At 36.0% G+C, this 18,124-nt stretch overlaps 1 protein-coding gene across 3 annotated transcripts in view; it reads right to left on the bottom strand.

The window, feature by feature from the left end:
* Positions 1-18,124, bottom strand: part of SMARCA1 (SWI/SNF related, matrix associated, actin dependent regulator of chromatin, subfamily a, member 1) — a 106,737-nt gene that overhangs the window by 73,739 nt on the left and 14,874 nt on the right. For 2 of the 3 annotated variants that reach the window (XM_066249523.1, XM_066249522.1), the window contains exons 7-13: positions 14,941-15,096; positions 13,696-13,827; positions 12,689-12,757; positions 8,684-8,793; positions 6,175-6,401; positions 4,657-4,778; positions 769-921 (exon numbers count right to left, since the gene is read on the bottom strand). In XM_066249523.1, coding sequence (XP_066105620.1) covers positions 769-921; positions 4,657-4,778; positions 6,175-6,401; positions 8,684-8,793; positions 12,689-12,757; positions 13,696-13,827; positions 14,941-15,096 — 969 coding nt within the window. Of the gene's footprint in view, positions 1-768; positions 922-1,891; positions 1,928-4,656; positions 4,779-6,174; positions 6,402-8,683; positions 8,794-12,688; positions 12,758-13,695; positions 13,828-14,940; positions 15,097-18,124 lie in introns of all 3 variants that reach the window. The other variant, XM_066249521.1, reaches the window with a different exon arrangement.

Below are 18,124 nucleotides of genomic sequence, written 5' to 3'. Positions count from 1 at the left end.
TCAATATTTTTCCATTCTCTATTATAAAAGAAAATGAAGGAGTTCTAAGCTGTGCCTCATTGGCATAGGGCTTCCAAAGATAGTCAGTTGTCCCATATCATCTTGGGATTTTAATGAATAGCTGTTTTGAATTGTCTTACTTCTGAAACTATATTTATCTTAAAACGTGTTACATAGACAAAAATTGTAGCTTTACTTCAATAAATGACACCATGATGAAAAGTAAGAGAATCAGTTCCCTGAAAAGTATTTTTTTTTAATGATAGAATAGTTTCTGATATTGTCCTTAGGAACCAAATGTTTCCCTGGAATATTTTCCTTTGTACATTCTTACTTTATCACCCCAAGCGTTTTATTACAAAAGTAAAAATCCCACTTCTCCCAACTGCAGTACTAAGGATCTTAATATATCTAATTGTTAAACAGAATAATACTGAGAGATTTTTCAACCCTCCTCATTAAAACATGTATGTGTCCTCTTCAATATTTAGAAGTGGGAAAAAACAGCATTTCTCTTTTATGACAAAAGCCAAAGTTGACACACAAATGCTATAGTTAGATTTGGGGTATGTTTGTCTTCATTTCCTTTGTTTGTTTTTGCAATTAGCACATTTGTAAAATAGTTTGTTTTCCAGGATAATCTAGTTTAACATCTACAAAACTTCTCAAAAATTGTTATCCTTTTACCATAAATTGCCTTTGCACTATATAAATAACAATAGCAATCTGAGTAAAGATAAATTTCTGACATCATTAAAGATCACTAACCATAGCTTGTAGGTCCACCTGTGGATTCCAGTCTGAATCATATAGTATAACCACATCAGCACTGGCCAAGTTAATTCCAAGACCTCCAGCCCTGGTACTCAGCATAAAGATGAATTTACTGCTACTGGGAACATTAAAGGCTTCTATTGCTTCCTTTTTTTTTTTAATTCACACAGAGATGGAAGGAAAACAGAGAAGAATCCAATTATATTTTAAAAGTCCTTAAAAATAAACATTTTAAACATGCAAACTCAAAACTCAACTTTATACTATTTTTGTACCTTCTAAAATATCTAAACATTTATCTATCTATACACTGGAATGTGTAAATTGCTGTAGAAAATATATTACACAAAGTTCCTAATCTTTATAAGCTTACATCAATAGAGACAACCTTAGAATGGTCATATAAACAAATTTACCTAAGCAAGTAATGAATCGTTTTAATTACTTTAAAACAACAATAATGAAAATGTTTTAATTGAATGGGAGCTGACATATATCTAAGGGGCAAAATTCCAGATATCTCAATTTCATTCTCATTAGTTTCTGAGGGATTAATAAAGAAGGTATAATTTAGGAGACCAACCAAGAAAGAAAAAGGTTTAGAAATGGGAATGAGAGCAACAGATAGGGGAAGGTAAATAGATTTCTTTCCATCTGGTGAAAAGGGGCAAACAAAGAAGTAATGAGGAAAATCAGGAAGGTAATCGAGGGATATTTAGTAAAGGGTCTTAAAAATTATTGGGATGTTAATACCCTTACTATATAAAGATCTCATACAAATTAAGTAGCAAAAAAAAACCACAAACAAACAAACAAACAAACAAAAAAACCAGCAAAACCCCCACAAGAAAAATGAGGAAAAAAAACAGACAATACACAGAACAAATACAAATAACTAAAAAACACAAGAATAATGTTCAATCCACTAGTAATCAAATAAATACAAATTGAAACAGAATACCATTTTTTGAAGATTACAAAATGATAATACTCAATGTTGACGAAGGGGGCGGTGAGACGGGCACTCTCATACATTGCTGCTGGGAGTGTAAATTGGTACAACCTTTCTGGAAAGCAATTTGGCAATATGCATCAAGAGTCTTAAAAATGTTCATACCCTTTGACCCAGTAATACCACTACTAGGAATTTATCCTAAGGAAATAATCAGAGATGTGCACAAAGATTTATGTATAAGGACTTTCACTTTACCATTATTTATAATAGTGAAAAACTGGAAACAACCTACATTATCAACAGTAGAGGGATAAATATTTATAGTATATCAATAAGATGAAATATTATACTAATTTTTTACAATGCAAAAATTGTAAAAAATTATTTTACAATGCTTTTATATTTACTGATATAAAATAGTACAATTTGATGTTGAGTAAAAAGTATCAGGATACTAAACTTTATATATAGTGCATAGAGTATGTTAATTACAATCTTTTAATGCATATTTATATATATACTTATATTTATATATTTAATACATACATTAATATACACACTAAAAGATTGGCCAGAAATACTTTATTTTCCAAATTTCCTTCAGCAATAGAGCATTATTGTTATAATCACAAAATATAGGAAGTTACAATTTTAATGAATGGAATGGCATGGTCAAAAGTTGCAGGCAGAAAAGGTGACTCCCACTGCCACAGTCAGTATAGCAATGTAGAGGGGGCAGTATAGAAAGCAGCGTGGTGTAGTGAGAGGCAATTTGGTGTAGAGGAAATAGCAAAAACCTGGGTGTGAATCATAACTCTACCATTTATTACATATGTGGATCTGAGCAAGCATTTAACCTCTCTGAGACACAGTTTCAAGTAGAGACAATTCCACCAATACTTAACGGGGCTGCTGAAAGGATTCAACTGGAACTATAAGTTGCCTAGCTTACAGCAGACAACTATAGCTTGACAAATATTAGTTGCTTTCCCTATAAAAGTGAGGATGCCAATTAAGTGAAAGTTACAGGAACTGAACCAGAGGAAGACCAAAAACACTTAGCTGAATTTAGCTGTAGCAATGGAGAAAGGGCAAATCTGTGAGCTGTTGGAAAGAATTGTTTATTAACAACTGGTAAATGATTAAAGTAAGGAATCAAATATGGTCTTCCCCTTCTTATTGGAAAAATAATAAGAAATGACTGAAATGATTGTGTGGACAACAACATAATGGGAAAGCAGGGCATTTCCAAAAAAAATTAAAAAATGAACAGCTCTGACTTTGTAGTATCTAAAGTCAACACATGCAATTTAAAGTTTCTGAAGGGAGAACATTATTTGAAATTTTAAGAAAACAGAAGAATTTGTTTATAACTAAGTTAAGTCCACATGTTTATGAGCAGAGAGATCAGTCAGAAGTCAGAAATGCAAATTGGCTAGGTAAAGTCAAAAAGCACCTACCCTCCTGCCTTAGTATCATCTTCATTCTAGAAAGAAGGGTCATCTTGAATGGTGCTATATGGCCTTTGCTTAAAGTGGATTTAGAGAAACACATTCTCAAGAATAAATCAGCAAAAGCGCAATAAAGCTTCAAGTTACCGTTTCAGGAAGAGTAAAATACTATAGGGCAGGGGACTGTAAGCTTTGAAATGTCCCACATTTGTAAATGTTGATGCAAGAGTTTCCCCAGAGTGGGTAGCACATAAACCCTTAATGTGAAAGGGCCTGTGTGTCTGCTGTCAGCACTATCCTATGCTCTAGCCAGGCTTCAATGAGGTACTCAGGGACACAGGACCCCCTGCAGCTACAAAAGGAGTCTATGGCTATGGGCTGAGTCTTTGTTGCCTGATAAGGGGCCCTACAGCTGAGAGGTAAAAAGGTTGGGGTACAATTTCATGACATGCGGCATACTTCACTATACAATTTATAAACTGCATTCATACCTATTATATCCAATGGTCCTCACAACGTTGTCAGAAAAAAGAAGCCTAGGTATTAAAATCACCCTTAACACAGTTAAAAATACTGAGGCTCAGAGAATTAAATGACTTGCACACACTACAAAGTGGTGGAGTTGGTGCTAAAATTCAGGTCTTCTGAAACCAAGTTCAATGCATTTTCCACTATACCATGAAATCACGATCTTTGCCCAGAGCATGAGTACAGATTTAAAACAGAGGCCAAAGACAGATTCCTGAAGGATCACAGAAAAGAGAAGATAAATTAGCAAAGCCCTCCCCAAAAAGTGCTTTAAAAGGTTTAAAATACATTAGACCCATGACATTCGTGAAGAATAATCTAAGATCTACAAGAATTTCCAAATTTGAGAAAGATACTGGGTGCTAGTAGGCTTCCTCACTAGCTGACTCTTTACTGCACACCATATTTTTAGTATTTATTCCAAGATCCAATGCATGATCAGCACCTCTACCTATGTTATCCCATTTCAGTTTTACAAAATCTCTGTAAGACTGAGATTATTCCTTTTACAAATTATGATGCTTCATGAGTCTTTAGGGTTTCTCATAAAGTGGAAAAATCTCGACTGTTAAACTCCACGAATGGTGAGGGTCTACTGTAGGAGGCAAATCAAGAAAAGAAAATGACATAAAAATCAGAGATTAAAGAGTAAACTAAGAAACAGTAATCAAAAAGGTCAGAGATTGCAATGATTAGCGGAAGTAAGGATGTAATGGTGTAGTATCCTTTAGATAAGTGAGAATGTTTTTGAAAAACTTGGAAAAAATAATTGGTAAAGAGTCAGTGTAATGGAAGCCAAATAGAAGATCTCAGAGAGAAAGGAGTGGCAGTGAGAAATTCAATGCACCTCCCTAAAGAAAAGGCCAAAGGTCAAAACTACCTAATGATGAAGGCAAGGCTTAATTAAACTCTAAGTTTTGAAGTCTTATTTTATTTTTTCATCCTCACCTCTCTTTCTTCATGTGGGGTTTGTCCATCCAGTCGACAATATTCATAACCACGCCACATACAATAATCCTCCAAAATGTCCAGTAAGCGAGTCATTTGGCTAAAAATGAGAACCCTTGAACCTGAAACATTTAACAAAAAAGTTATTCAACTTCTGTAAAACTTGTATTTTGAAAGTTATACAAATAAAAGTAAATATCATATGCAATATAAATATATATAGCACATGAATATCATGAATATTCCACTAAACACACACACACATATGCCCACACACATACACCTTCAAGGGATGCTATATAGAATTATTCATTTGTCAAGTTATGGATTTTGATGGCCTTCAAAATCCTGCACACATACTGAGATGATAAGTCTTCCTTTACCCTGTACTGAGGATACCAATGGGTCCACACAATCTTTCACTGGACTACTGCAATAGTCTTCCAACTAGTCTCCTTTTTCTAGTCTCTCATCCTTAGTAGATTCCCCTATACTGCTTCTAAGGTTCTCTTCCGAAAATGCAACTCTGTTTGCGTCACTTTCCATACCCAAGTCTTCTATGAACTGCCCTGAACCCTGCCTTGCCTTTGAAAGAGCCCAAATTCCTGAAAGTATGGTTTAAAAAGCCTTTTGCAATATGGCCCCATCCATCTTCCGAGATTCATTACTGACACTCTACCCTAAATACCATAAGTTCCACATTCTTGTGTCTCACTGCTCTGGAAAACCCTTCCTCTTTTTCTCATGAGTTACTTTTATACATTTTTTGTGTGTGACAGAGACAGAGAGAGGGAGAGAGAGAGAGAAACAGATAAGGACAGACAGAAAGGGAGAGAGATGAAAAGCATCAATTCTTTGTTGCAGCACCTTAGTTGTTCACTGATTGCTGTATCATATGTGCCTTGATCAGGCAGGGGAGCTACAACAGAGCGAGTGACCCCTTGCTCAAGCCAGCAACCTTGGGCTCAAGCCAGCAACCTTGGGCTTCAAGCCAGTGACCTTTGGGCTCAAGCCAGTGACCATGGGGTCATACCAATGATCCCATGCTCAAGCCAGCAACCCCATGCTCAAGCTGGTGAGCCTGCACTCAAGCCAATGAACTTGCACTCAAGCCAGCAGCCTCAGGGTTTTAAACCTGGGTCCTCTACATCCCAGTCCAATGCTCTATCCACTGAGCCACTGCCTGGTCAGGCACTCCTATACATTCTTCAGGGCTCACCTCAAATGTCATCTCTGTGACCACTTCCCCAACTCCTAGTTTCTCAACAAATCACAGAACTTATCACAATGAACTGTAACTATTCCTCCTCATTATACTGTGAGTTCCTCCAAGGCAAAAAATGTTGTGTGTGTCTTATGTATCTTTGTACACCCAGCCCTAGGACAATCCCTAGCAAATAGTAAGTGCTCAATGATGTCTGCTGAAGAAATGAATGAATAAGTATTGATTATGCAAAATGTTCTTCAGATGCAAGTCAATACTGTTATTTCATGTTAATAGAAAGATTTGTTACTCACCTTGTTCTTTGAGTTTGGCCAATAGTTTATCAAGAACTACCATTTTACCACTGTTGGTGACAATGTGCTCATCAGTAGTGTAAGGTGGACCAGGTTCAGCACCATCAAACAGATAAGGATGATTACAACACTTTCGTAGCTGCATCAGAATGTTTAAGAGCCGCATCTTGTCCATCTTGCCAGCAGAGTTTAAAACATCAATATCTTTCATCAGGATTTTTGTATACCTAAAATTTTAAACTATGATTAATCACTGATTATTAGAAAGGTTCAATGCCATCAAGAAGTGTCCCTTTGGAGATCAGTTTAGATTCCCATTTAAAGATAAACAAGACTTGCTCTGGCTGGGTAGCTCAGTTGGTTATAGTGTCGTTCTAATACACCAAGCTTGAGGTCAGGGCACATACAACAATCAACCAATGAATGCATAAATAAGTGTAAAAATAAATCACTGTTTCTCCCTTCCTCTCTCACTCTCTAAAAATAATTTTTAAAAGATAAACAAGATTTGAGAGTAAATCTTATCAGTAAAACCAAAAAAGTAGTGAAGATTGAAATATTTTAACCTGTTTGTTGCCTATAAATTTGCTTCCTCCTGCTTTTTCCATTACTAGAAATTGTAATCAGCTGGTAACTATTCAGATAACTATATCTGATAATTATTCAATACCTACAGTGGCTAAAATTGACATCCAACCTTTACTTGTTTAAGCTAAAAAGCAATCACAATTTCTTATACCTGTCTTCATAGGTCATTTTTTCCCCATTCTAAAAGCTCTTTTCATTGTTTTTCTAGACATCCATCCAGGCAAAAACAGAGCAGTGTATCCACTTGAACAGTAAGACTATTTAATTATAATAAGAGCTATCCTATACTGAGTGCAAGTGCCAGACATCATGTCAAGGGCTTTATATGAATTATCTTATTAAATCTTCACAGAGACCCTGGCCGGTTGGCTCAGTGGTAGAGCATCGGCCTGGCGTGTGGAAGTCCTGGGTTCGACTCCTAGCCAGGGCACACAGGAGAAGCGCCCATCTGCTTCTCCACCCATCCCCCTCTCCTTCCTCTCTATCTCTCTCTTCCCCTCCTGCAGCCAAGGCTCCATTGAAGCAAAGTTGGTGTTGAGGATGGCTCCACAGCCTCCACCTCAGGCACTAGAATGGCTCTGGTTGCAATGGAGCAACACCCCAGATGGGCAGAGCATCGCCCCTTGGTGGGCATGCCAGGTGGATCCCAGTTGGGTGCATGCAGGAGTCTGTCTGTCTGCCTTCCTTCTTCTCACTTCAGAAAAATACAAAAAAAAATTTTCACAGAAATGCTGAGATATGTACTAACATAACTCCATTCTATAGTTACAAATGCAGGCAGCAAAGAGAAGTGCAACAACTTACTCAGGGGCACAGAAAAGGACAAAGACAGGTTTGAGTTTATGTCTGAGTCCATAAAAATATATTCTTCACCACTACCATATACTGGTTTCAATAGCAGAGAAGTCATTATATATTATATAATCTAATTTTATTTATATAAGCAACATTTTGCTTCTCTTAGCAGCATGGTTGCACTATTAATGTCTATTTATGATTCCTTGTGATTCCTCTTGTCAATTTTCTGCTTACTTGTATTTATCAAACCATTCCAGCTTGCACTTTTGTAATATACACAATCACTGATATTTTCACCCATGTTATTATTGCTGATTCTTATTATAGTTATTACTATTTTCAGTGATGAAAAAATAAAATGTGTCAGTGGCATTATCCCCTTTAACCTTGACATCTATCATCTTGATAAGTTTAATATTATTATCCTCATTTTACAGAAGGGAAACTGAGGTTATATAACTTGTCCAAGCTAAATAGCTACTAAGAGAAAAAGCACAGGACTGAAACACAGGTCTATTGACTTCAAGGCAAATGCTCTTTCCTAAAGGTTAAATAAAATACTCACCAATTTTGTATTGAAATATATGATATTTGAACTACTTAATTTGCCATTTAAACATAAAATGTAACTTTTTTTTTCTATTTTTCTGAAGCTGGAAACGGAGAGACAGTCAGACAGACTCCCGCATGCGCCCGACCGGGATCCACCCGGCTCGCCCACCAGGGGCGACGCTCTGCCCACCAGGGGGCGATGCTCTGCCCCTACGGGGCATAGCTCTGCCGCGACCAGAGCCACTCTAGCGCCTGGGGCAGAGGCCAAGGAGCCACCCCCAGCGCCCGGGCCATCTTTGCTCCAATGGAGCCTTGGCTGCGGGAGGGGAAGAGAGAGACAGAGAGGAAAGCGCGGCGGAGGGGTGGAGAAGCAAATGGGCGCTTCTCCTGTGTGCCCTGGCCGGGAATCAAACCCGGGTCCCCTGCACGCCAGGACGATGCTCTACTGCTGAGCCAACCGGCCAGGGCAAAAATGTAACTTTTGAACTAAAGGTATAACTGAACCATTACAAAGCTAATTTTAATAAATCCTTATACATAAATAAATTCTAATAAAAATAAAATAGCTCACCATTCTCGCTGCATTTTACTCAGTCCCAAGTAAATCTTTATTTCCTTTTTAGGAGGCAGGCTCTTCTCTACATCAGTTTTTATACGACGTAACAAAAATGGTTTTAAAACCTAAAATGTTACAGGTTTTATAAAAGTTTGTCAGACATTTAATATATAAACCTAAATTAGACATACATAATCTGATAGCATAAAATACATTAAAAATTAAGACAAGATTACTGACTATTCAATGACTATGAAAGAGCTTTTTAAAAATATACTGTCTTATAGGATTTCTAAATCTTAAAAGAAATCTGAAATCAGAGTATGGATCACAGAGTTGCTAAACATAAAATAAAAATTCAGGTAATTTCAAAATGGTTAAATATATGAACAAGGAGAAAATGGTTCAATGTTAAGGAAGATACAAATGAACATAGTAAAAAAGAGTGTATACCTGCAAGGCAGATTCTACCGGAAGAAAATAATAATGTTACCATCTATAAAGTACATGCAATGTGCAAAACACTGCACCTTAAACATCACATGACAAATATTGAATCTTTACAATAAACCTTTCAGGGGAAGTGATTATTTTAATTTTAAAAATGTCACCAGAGTTACTCGACTAATAAGTGGTAGAAGCAGAAATTCCAACCCAGATCAAGCTGAGTCAGCAATCAGCTCAGTCCCTGATTGCTGTCATGAGCTGCTCAAGTTCCTTAATTTTTCCCAGAATGTTTCCTCATCCATTCATCCAACAATATTTATATTTATGGTATGTATGTGTATAAATATAATATATATGCTAAGTAGTTTTAAATGGGAATAATGATACCTACTTCTAAGGCTGCTGTGACAATTTGTGGTAGTACCTGTGTAAAATTTAACTACAGGAGACATTAGTAAATTAGAGCTATTATTATTAGAGATCTATGGCAGGGAAAGAAAACGGAGAAACAAAAGCAGACTTCTAGTTTCTGGGTTGGGCCTCCTAAATTTGTCTAAGGGAGATTCTTAAGTGTTTAAACTGTCTGTGAGATATTTAAGCAGAAGACTCAGAAGGCAATGGAATATATAAATCTAGAGCTTAGGAAAGAGGTATGGAGAAAAAAATTTTGGAGTTATAATTATATAAGTAGTAGCTGAAACTATAGGAATGGATCCCCAGGGAGAGCGTGTATGAAAAAGAAAGTCAAAGACAAAGCCCTACAAAACACTAAATTTTCAGAAACAGACAGAGAAAGAAAAGGCCATAAAGGGAACTTAGAGCAGCAAAGAGGTAAGAGAAGGGAAAATCCATTCTGCACCACAGAAATCAAGCAGGAAAGAGTTTCAAGCAGGAACAATAGTTAGCAGTGCTAAACAACACAGAGAAGCCAAGATACTGACCAAAAGGTGTATCCTGAATACAGCAACTTGAAAATCATTGAAAACTTGTGAGGTAAGTTTCAGTTGTATGGAATGGACAGAAGCCAGTGGTCAGTGGATTCAGAAGTGGATAAGACCCACACAAGACAGAAGAAGCAACTGCTAGAGCTGACCAAGTTTGATATCTAAGGCCCAAATGTACTACAACTTATATAACAAGATTCTTGGAAGATTTGCCTTCTACTCCTGTTCTGCACTTTTACAATAAATGCCTATTATTAAGGTAATTTATTTTGACTTGTTCTGTTTAACCCTGAACAAATATTTACACCATGATGACTGCTGAGGATTCAAGTCAATGAATGTTTAATGAGTAGTTACTCTGGTCGAGACACACAGAACAAAATGTAGAGAGAAAGAGAAAAGGTTTCTGCCACATGAAGCTTATATTTTGCTGGGGCGGGGGAGGAGAGGGAGAGGAAGATAATACATTTTTGTTTTTATTTTTTTAATATGTAAAAAAGGCTTGAGATTCTCATTATAAACAGCATACAATCCCCATCCAGATTGCTCCATTGGTGAGAGCTTTGGCCCCAAGCACAGAGGCTGCCAGCTCAATCACCAGTAGACCACACACAAGAATAATTTGATATTCCTGTCTCTCTTTCTCTCTATCTCTCCCCCACTTTCCCTCCTTTGTTCCCTCCTTCCCTCTCTCTCTAGCTAAAATCAATAAATATTTTTAAGAGAGCAGACAAAAGTTAGCAAAAATGCACTGGCTTCTACATCCTTACAAAAGTCCACTAAGACAATTTTTTTCTTAATTTTAAAAGTGTATATAAAAAGGAGTGAATAGCAGATTAAATAGTAGGGATGGAGAAGATCAATTACTCTTTTAAGAAGCTTTGCTATAGGCCCTGGCCGGTTGGCTAAGTGGTAGAGCATCGGCCTGGCATGCAAAGTCCGAGGTTTGATTCCCGGCCAGGGCACACAGGAGAAGCGCCCATCTGCTTCTCCACCCCTCCCCCTCTCCTTCCTCTCTGTCTCTCTCTTCCCCTCCCGCAGCCGAGGCTCCATTGGAGCAAAGATGGCCTGGGCCCTTGGGATGGCTCCATGGCCTCTGCCTCAGGCTCTAGAGTGGCTCTGGTCGCAATAGAGCGACGCCCCAGATGGGCAGAGCATCGCCCCCTGGTGGGTGTGCTGGGTGGATCCTGGTCGGCACATGTGGGAGTCTGTCTGACTGCCTCCCCGTTTCCAGCTTCAGAAAAATAAAAAAACAAACTTTTCTATCAAGGAGAAAAAAACCGGAATCACAGAGAGGGACACACTGCTGAGAGGGTCCTGTTTTGTATGTGTGTGGGGGTGATAGGGTATAGGAGTGGGTCTGAATTTAATAAGGGAGATATTGAAAATGTTTACACAGTGAGGGAAATTAGCTATTACAGAGGGAGAGGTAAAAATTCAGTTAGTAAAAAGGATAAATCATGGGTAAATGTCCATAAGGAAACAGGAAAAGATGAGATCCATGGTTCACATTAGAAAACTTAGCCATTGCCTAGAGAAAGAACACATATTCCACCCAGACAGAAGGTAGCACACATGCAAATAACTCTTGGAAGATGGAGATCCCTGAAGGAGTTCTTACCCCAGTGACTTACATTTTATCTTTGAGAAAGGAATAATGTAATTTGCTGAGAAAGGAAGAGGGCATGGAACATCTCGGATAGACATCTTGGAGAGATTGGGGAAAGTGTGAAATAGCTATCATATTATAGAAAATTGGAAAGAATGTTGTGGAAGGCCATGTTAAAAGATCACTAGCCTCATCAAATCCCAGTTTATCTAAGGGAACATGAAATTATAGTGGCCCCTACCTATGCTAGTAAGTGGTAGAAGCAGAATTTAAACCCAGAGGATAGAGACACTGTTACATTATTACAGATTAAGACTTTCAGAGAAAAATGGCAAATCAAGAGACCAAGGGAGTTTTGGAGCAGTATTAGCAAAAGAGTGGTCCAAAGGATAGAAAATGGGCTCATCACTGGGTACAGAAAAAAGTAACAAAGTAACTAGGCTGATGGGTGGGGAGAAAAAGCAGAAGTCAAGAGACTGGAGATCTCTGTAAGGTAAAAGAATAAGTATAAAAAGAGTTACATGAATGAAAGGTTTCAAATGATATGAGAAGTTATCAGAAAATGTAAAATTGGTGTTTAATAAAAGTGAAGAAGTCACCTCCTGATGAACAGATGACAGGGAAGAGAATGGATGGAGAATAGACCTGCAACATAACTTGAGCCTCAAAGGAAGAGTTCTACACAAGACAGTGGAGACACAGTGACTGAAAAGTAGCATTAGGTAACTAGGAGATTACTGAGAGAATGCTCTTGAGGTCCTGTGGGGTGTGGAGAGTGAGCAGCCTCTACTAGAGAGGACCCATTACTCCCCATTATCCACTGGGGAAAGCATTGCAGAGAGAGGCTGAGGAAACAGTGCAGATTGTTTCCCAAAGAGACTGCCAGAATTGTTGAAAGAAAGAAGCCATGAGACTGAACCAAGAGGCAAATCCACACTTCAAACAGATTCTATGGCAGTTTGTTTCTTAGTTTGCTCATATATGTTTAATTACTAAATTTTCTTATCTACTATTACTTACTGCGTGAAGTCTTTCAACAAGTTTTTGATCACCAAGACAATTTTTAGTGTCAAACCAAGAATCAAAATCCTGTGGAGGGGTGAAAATTCTGCAGTAAGTGCAGTTTGTTTTCTTTCCTTTTTTTTAAACAAAAACTCAATATTCTATAAACTCTTATACAATTGACACAGCAAGAATTCATTTTAAAAAGCACTTTCAAAATGTTAACTGTGATAGCCAATATTGTTTACTTCTAAAATAAATAAAATACTGCATAACAGTTAACAAAATTTGAACCCCATTACACAGAAACTCTATCAGCAGATTTTCCTTAAAACATTTTTATTAGGCTTCCCATAACACCATAACATTATATCTAGTAGAAGTATAAATATAGAATTGAAGCATATAATAGTAATGAAATGTTAACCAAACAATAAAAAACAAACAAAAGTAAGATAAGGTATACAAACCAATGGATAGCTGAACTTGGTGCTTTTATTATCAATATCAGTAATGAGGAAAATCAAGTTCCAAAGTCCTTAAATCATTCAATTCATAACTATATGTTAATGATAAAAATCATATATATCATACATTTACAAAATGTTTTTTCCAAATTGCATACTATGAGCTCTTTAGTACTCACCAAATGTTTAATGTCTACGATAACCAAATAACATTTTAAAGACTTAACCTGACAAACCAGTCTACAGAAAGCCCTACCAAATTAATTAAAAGAAATTTGTGAATGCACTGCTCTGAAATCAGCCTATTTCATATCATAAATTGTGGCAGCAATGTGACATAGGCAAAATTTAACAGGCATGATAATCTCAAAGGAAAAAAAAAACATTATTCCTCTAAATATCCCCATTTGAAAAATTTGTACTTAACAACTCTTTTCTGTGAAAACTTAAACGCACAGATAAAGAATTACAAATGAAAAAGAATTATAAATTTCAAGCTACATTATATGCTTGAAAACACACGCTTGTGAACATAACAAAACTAGACTTAAAACTTACATCTGCAGAATTAAAGACATCAGGCAATAAAAAGTTGAGTAATGCCCAGAGTTCATGCAAGTTATTCTGCAGCGGTGTTCCAGTTAGGAGCAAGCGGTTAGTTGACTTGAATTCACGAACAATCTCTGAAAGCTAGAAAAAGAATAGTTATGTTAGCATTGCATTGTTTATTAGAATACTCAACATTCAGTTCTTTATCCAACCAATATATTTCTGAATAAAATAAAATTTAAAAATTGTCTATGGAAAAATATTATAGTTCAGGTGACATAGCCACAGTAAAGCATAACTGAACAAAGTACTCTAGGTATTTCTACACTTACAAGAATGCAGATCATAGTTATACCAGAGACCATTACACTACTTCTAAAAATTTATCTTCTCCATTTTGGATCCACAGAAACAGCCATAACTCCGTGGAATTCAGGCTAGTCATTTTATACAATAACATCCTGTTCACCCTCTCAATCATGCCATCTACATGACTAGCCAAGTTCTAACTTGACCTGGTTGCAATTTTTAAGCACCAGAGTTGAGCCCAATTTCCCTGACATATTAGATTAATTTTTGAAATATATGATCACCAAAATGAAAGCACAAAAATTCCAAAAGAACAGTAATCTTATCAATAAAAACACACATTTTTATAATGCTCTTAAACAATTATTCTCTAACATGCATCCTTTTATCAGGTATTAGTTCCAATTTGAAATTAGTATGATCCACTTGGTGCTTTTGCTCCAGTTCTGTCCCTGTTTCTCCCAAAGTAGCCCAGTGATCCAAATAGAGGTTCATCATAATAATTGATGCTTTTCCTACTGTTGATGGAGTTGAATGGCAAGAAATATATTTTTCAGTGTTAACACCACACTCTAATTCACACAAGTCAGATAATTCCAAGAAATGTTTTTTCTAGTCCATATAGCCCATCAATAAATATTAATCAATTTAAGTAACATCTGCACAAAAATATTACCAAAATATCAAAATGCTGCAAAACAGAGAGTTAGGTTGCAATGGATATAGCAAATGAACACCCAATTTTCATATTAAAAACTGTGCTCAATTTTTATTTGTTTTATATTCAATAATTTAAACTTTAAAATCATTTTTAAAAATGGATTTTCATTTATAGTCCATAAATAAAATCACAGTCTTCTGCCAGTTTTTTTATTTTGAATGCAGAGAATTAAACATATAACAGTTCAAAGAAAACTTTAGTGACAATATTGGGAACTGGCTTACCTTAGATTTTTCATTCTTTATTCTGTGAGCCTCATCAATGACTAGGTATCGCCAATGAAACTTTTTAAAAACAGATTTTTCTTTAATTACCATCTCATAAGAAGTAACACAAACATCCCACTCTCCTGGCATCATTTCATCACGAATAAAAGCAGCCTAATACAAAATAAAGTTCCTTATATTAATGAGTATTCTGACAATATTATCACAGACTCAAATATCAAGAGAAGACTAAGAATTCTAACAGATATTGGGAATCATTTGGACTCATCCATTTTAGAGATGGAAAAAGGCACAAAGATACGGTATTTCCCCATATATAAGACAATGCTATGTATAAGACACTTTTAATTTTGTGGCCCAAAATTTGAAAAAAAAAAAGTATTACATAAAGTTATTGAACTCAAGTTTTATTCATCTTAAAATTCAGACAACTCCTCATCTGCGTGAAAAAGCAGGAAATGCAAGTAAAATAACCTACAACTACTATATAAGATGCATCCAGTTTTTATACCCCAAATTTTTCAGAAAAGGGTACGTCTTACACATGGGAAAATATGGTATCTCAAGTGTTAATTATTGGGATAACATACTAATATAGTATTCGTCAACAAAAGACAAGCAAAAGCTTCCCTTAAACAAGTACAGCATATTCAATGAACTCAGAAGTTCCTATCAGCAAGGTGATTACATTGTAGGCTCTCTCTCCGTACCACAAGGGGTCTAAACGCACGTGGGCACAGTAACTATTTCTGAATACCATATTCTTAGCAAGATCTAAGCATTACCAACATGATATAGTTTCAACAAATGGAAAAAAACTCATTATACATGATGATTTCAACTTTTTGAGATTTCTTGTATGTTCCTTAGTTTCTAGGAGGGACAAGTCTTATACTTGTTAGAGGTCATAAAAGGCTCTTCAGGTTTTTATGAACTTTCTGATGTTATGAAGCTATGAATGTGACTTTATAGAAGGGGACTTGCTCTGTCTAGTACACAGTCTATTTAAAACCGTGAGATTATTTAAAACTATTTTTAAACCTTCACAGACAGTGGCCAACATGGTACCCAAGCTGACTGATAGCATTTTTAACTTGTATGAAATGAACTTCAGATGTTATGAGTCAAAATAAAACCACAGAAGTTATGGAGAGAAGCAAAATCTATTTGAAGAGGGTCTGATTAGTATTATAAATCTGAAATTATAGCACATAAACAAAATTAACTATTCACTGCAAAGTCTTTACTTCAGTAATGCAGCAAAATACTGAATGTATAACTCATTCAACAAATATTCACTGAGTGTCCACTATGTATGAAAGGATTGCCTGACTTTAAGTAGAGGACAGGGGGGAAAAAAGCCTTTGTAGAAATCTCAGTTTCACCCTAGGAAGTGATCATATTAAAAAAGTTAATTAAGACATTAGGGAATGGAGACAAAAATAAAGGGAACCAAGGCTCCAGACCCTATTCAGTCCTGCAAACACCACCTAATTCTTGTTTGATTTTGTGAAACATTCAGTTTAATGGTTCCTCCTACAGTTCCATGGAACATATGCATATTTTTAAATTAAATTAACTCTCTTTTGAAATTTGTTAACTACCTAAAAGACTTAAATATCTTGACAAAACATTTAAGATCACAAAATCTAAAAGCTCCCATTTAGTAGGTGACAAAATTAAGGCCCTTCAAGATCTACTCAAGACCCTGACCAGATAACTTGGTTGGATAGAGCAGTGGTCCCCAACCTTTTGTGGGCAACAGACCGGTTTAATGTCAGAAAATATTTTCACAGACCAGTCTTTAGGGTGGGATGGAAAAATGTATCATGTGACCGAGACAAGTGTCGAGAGTGAGTCTTAGACAGAAGTAACAGAGGGAATCTGGTCATTTTTTAAAAATAAAACATCATTCAGACTTAAATATAAATAAAACAGAAATAATGTTAAGTTATTTATTCTTTCTCTGCAGACCGGTACCAAATGGCCCACATACCAGTACCAGTCCTCAGCCCAGGGGTTGGGGACCACTGGGGTAGAGCACTGTCCAAATAAGCAAAAGATGTGGGTTCAATCCCCAGCCAGGGAACATACAGGAACATATTGATGTTTCTGTCTCTCTCTCCCTTCCTTTCTCTCCCTAGAATAAATTTTAAAATATTTTTTTTTAAAAAAAATCTACTTAACATCACACATCCCATAGCAAAGCCAGAACTTAAACCAGATCTCCTGTTTCTATGTCCATGATATTTGATGTCCCTGGAGTGGAAAAGGAAAAGGGGTCAAAAAACATGTTTAGGAATCATATGTCTATAGACTTCAAGACTACATTAGCATCAGACATGACCAGGAATACCTCTAATAATTTTCCAACTCAATTTAAAAACTATCGTAACCTAAAACATATTTTTATTATTAAAATATTCACCTCACAAAATGTTTACAGAAAGTCAGGAAACCAGGAAGATCCAATATATCTATCCTATGTGGTAGCAAGACTCAAATCATCTATACATAATGATCGGATTTTCTCAATACATACTAACATCAATATCTTAAGTGTTGAATAGGGCACATTATTTATTTACTAAATAATTATTGTTTTTCAAACTCTTTTGACAATGGCCCATAGTAAAATTATCTTTTAGGTTGCAATGCAGTATACATATACATGCTCAAGTGTATGTACACAGAAAAAAAAAAGCAATACATAACCTTACTATGTATAAAACCCTCTACTATTTTCTACTCTATTCTATCTCAATGTATAAGAAGTTGTTATCACCATGCATTAAAATTAATTCCCAACCTATTAGTGGCAATTTGAAAAATGCTGTTTTAAAGATTGGTTTTCAAAATTAAAAAAGCTTTGAAGTTACCAGAAGAATGCCAACTTCCCAGGGGATAGAGATAGGGCAGTCACAAATTAAATGCAGCTACTCTTTCTTTAAAAGTCATGAAATATTGCCGGGATGCTTCCATGAAACTTTTGGATTCCATATGATATAGTTGAAAACCACTGACATACCTTTTTACTGAAATGTCATGAAAACACAAGCCTAGATATTTCTCTTTTGCTTATGGTCTTCATCAAGAAATCATTCGGCAAAGAAAATGAATACTTTAGAAATACAAAGTTTAAAAGAAGTGGTATGACATACGAATTTTTAAAACATGCAAT

Source organism: Saccopteryx bilineata, chromosome X, assembly GCF_036850765.1.
Source record: "Saccopteryx bilineata isolate mSacBil1 chromosome X, mSacBil1_pri_phased_curated, whole genome shotgun sequence".
NCBI classification, from domain to species: domain Eukaryota; kingdom Metazoa; phylum Chordata; class Mammalia; order Chiroptera; family Emballonuridae; genus Saccopteryx; species Saccopteryx bilineata.
The sequence above is the reverse complement of the archived record's forward strand: the minus strand, read 5'-3'. Positions and strand labels throughout refer to the sequence as shown.